General features: G+C 48.2%; 1 protein-coding gene across 1 annotated transcript in view; it reads right to left on the reverse strand.

Moving 5' to 3' along the window:
- Positions 1-136: 136 nt before the first annotated feature.
- Positions 137-968, reverse strand: part of PPTG_21034 (hypothetical protein) — a gene marked incomplete at its 5' end in the record, with an annotated part of 9684 nt that continues 8852 nt past the window's right edge. Inside the window, one exon of the mRNA XM_008895486.1 lies at positions 137-819. Within this exon, the coding sequence (XP_008893734.1) occupies positions 241-819 (579 nt within the window). The 3' untranslated portion in view covers positions 137-240. The remainder of the gene's footprint in view (positions 820-968) is intronic.

A 968-nucleotide genomic window follows, 5' to 3' on the forward strand; every position in this document is an offset into this window, starting at 1 on the left:
CTTAGAGGACCTACCTAACCCTCAATGTTGCAATTGGCTAAATTAATCATTGTCAAGTAATATGATTGGCTAAAATTAAATACAATGTTCTGATTGGCTGATTATAACGAAATTGGCACAATACAAAACTTTAGTATGGTCGGAAAAGTGTTTATATTCATCCATAGGTTCCTGATGGATTGGTGAGGGTAAGATATTAAAAGTTAGCTTATATGCGGTGTGTGGTATATGACTGGTAGTTCACTGACTGCTCACCTGAAGCGCTTTCATGATGACAGCGAGGAAGGTGCCACTGATCTCGTTGCTGATAGTGGCCGAGAGATCCGTGGCATACATATCGAAGTAAGTCTTTTTGAGCAAGCCGATCTCCTTGCTACTGCGGCCCATGAGGATCGAGTAGAGCAGGTGATCAGTGGTGCCTGCCGCCTTCATGGCGTAGAAGAGAATGTAGACTTCGGCCTGATGCAAAGGGAAGGTGATGAGTTGCACCAGATAGCCGAAGTTACCCGACGTCTCGCTCTTGATGAGTTCATGCAGCGTTTGGCCGTGCAGCTCCTTGTAGCGAAGTGAGACCAGAGCACGGTCATTCGGCGACAGCGGAACGATGAGTCGCACGAGCGCCTTGTCATCTATTCCGACGCCGTCACAGGTAGCGCGAATCTTCTCCACGACAGCGTCGATATGAGCCGAGATGTTGATGCCGTTGTCAAAGGCGGATGGCGGGTAGAGATTTAGCGTCTTGATCTTGAAGGCAGAGTGAGAAGTGGTTGGGCGGCGAATAGAAGAATGAACAGGAACTAGCGCTTGTGGGCGGCGCGTCTAGCATCGTAGCCACTAGATGGATATGAGATCAGGTGTTGGAAGGAGTCTGCCATAGAGAATATCAATTAAAGATTCACTTGAGTCACCTGTAGCACGTGCTTCGTACATCCATAGTGTAGCGGACCTCTTATCTTGCCCGGTCCGTT

The sequence above is a fragment of the Phytophthora parasitica genome, assembly GCF_000247585.1.
Source record: "Phytophthora parasitica INRA-310 unplaced genomic scaffold supercont2.3, whole genome shotgun sequence".
In the NCBI taxonomy this organism is placed as follows: Eukaryota; Oomycota; class Peronosporomycetes; order Peronosporales; family Peronosporaceae; genus Phytophthora; species Phytophthora nicotianae.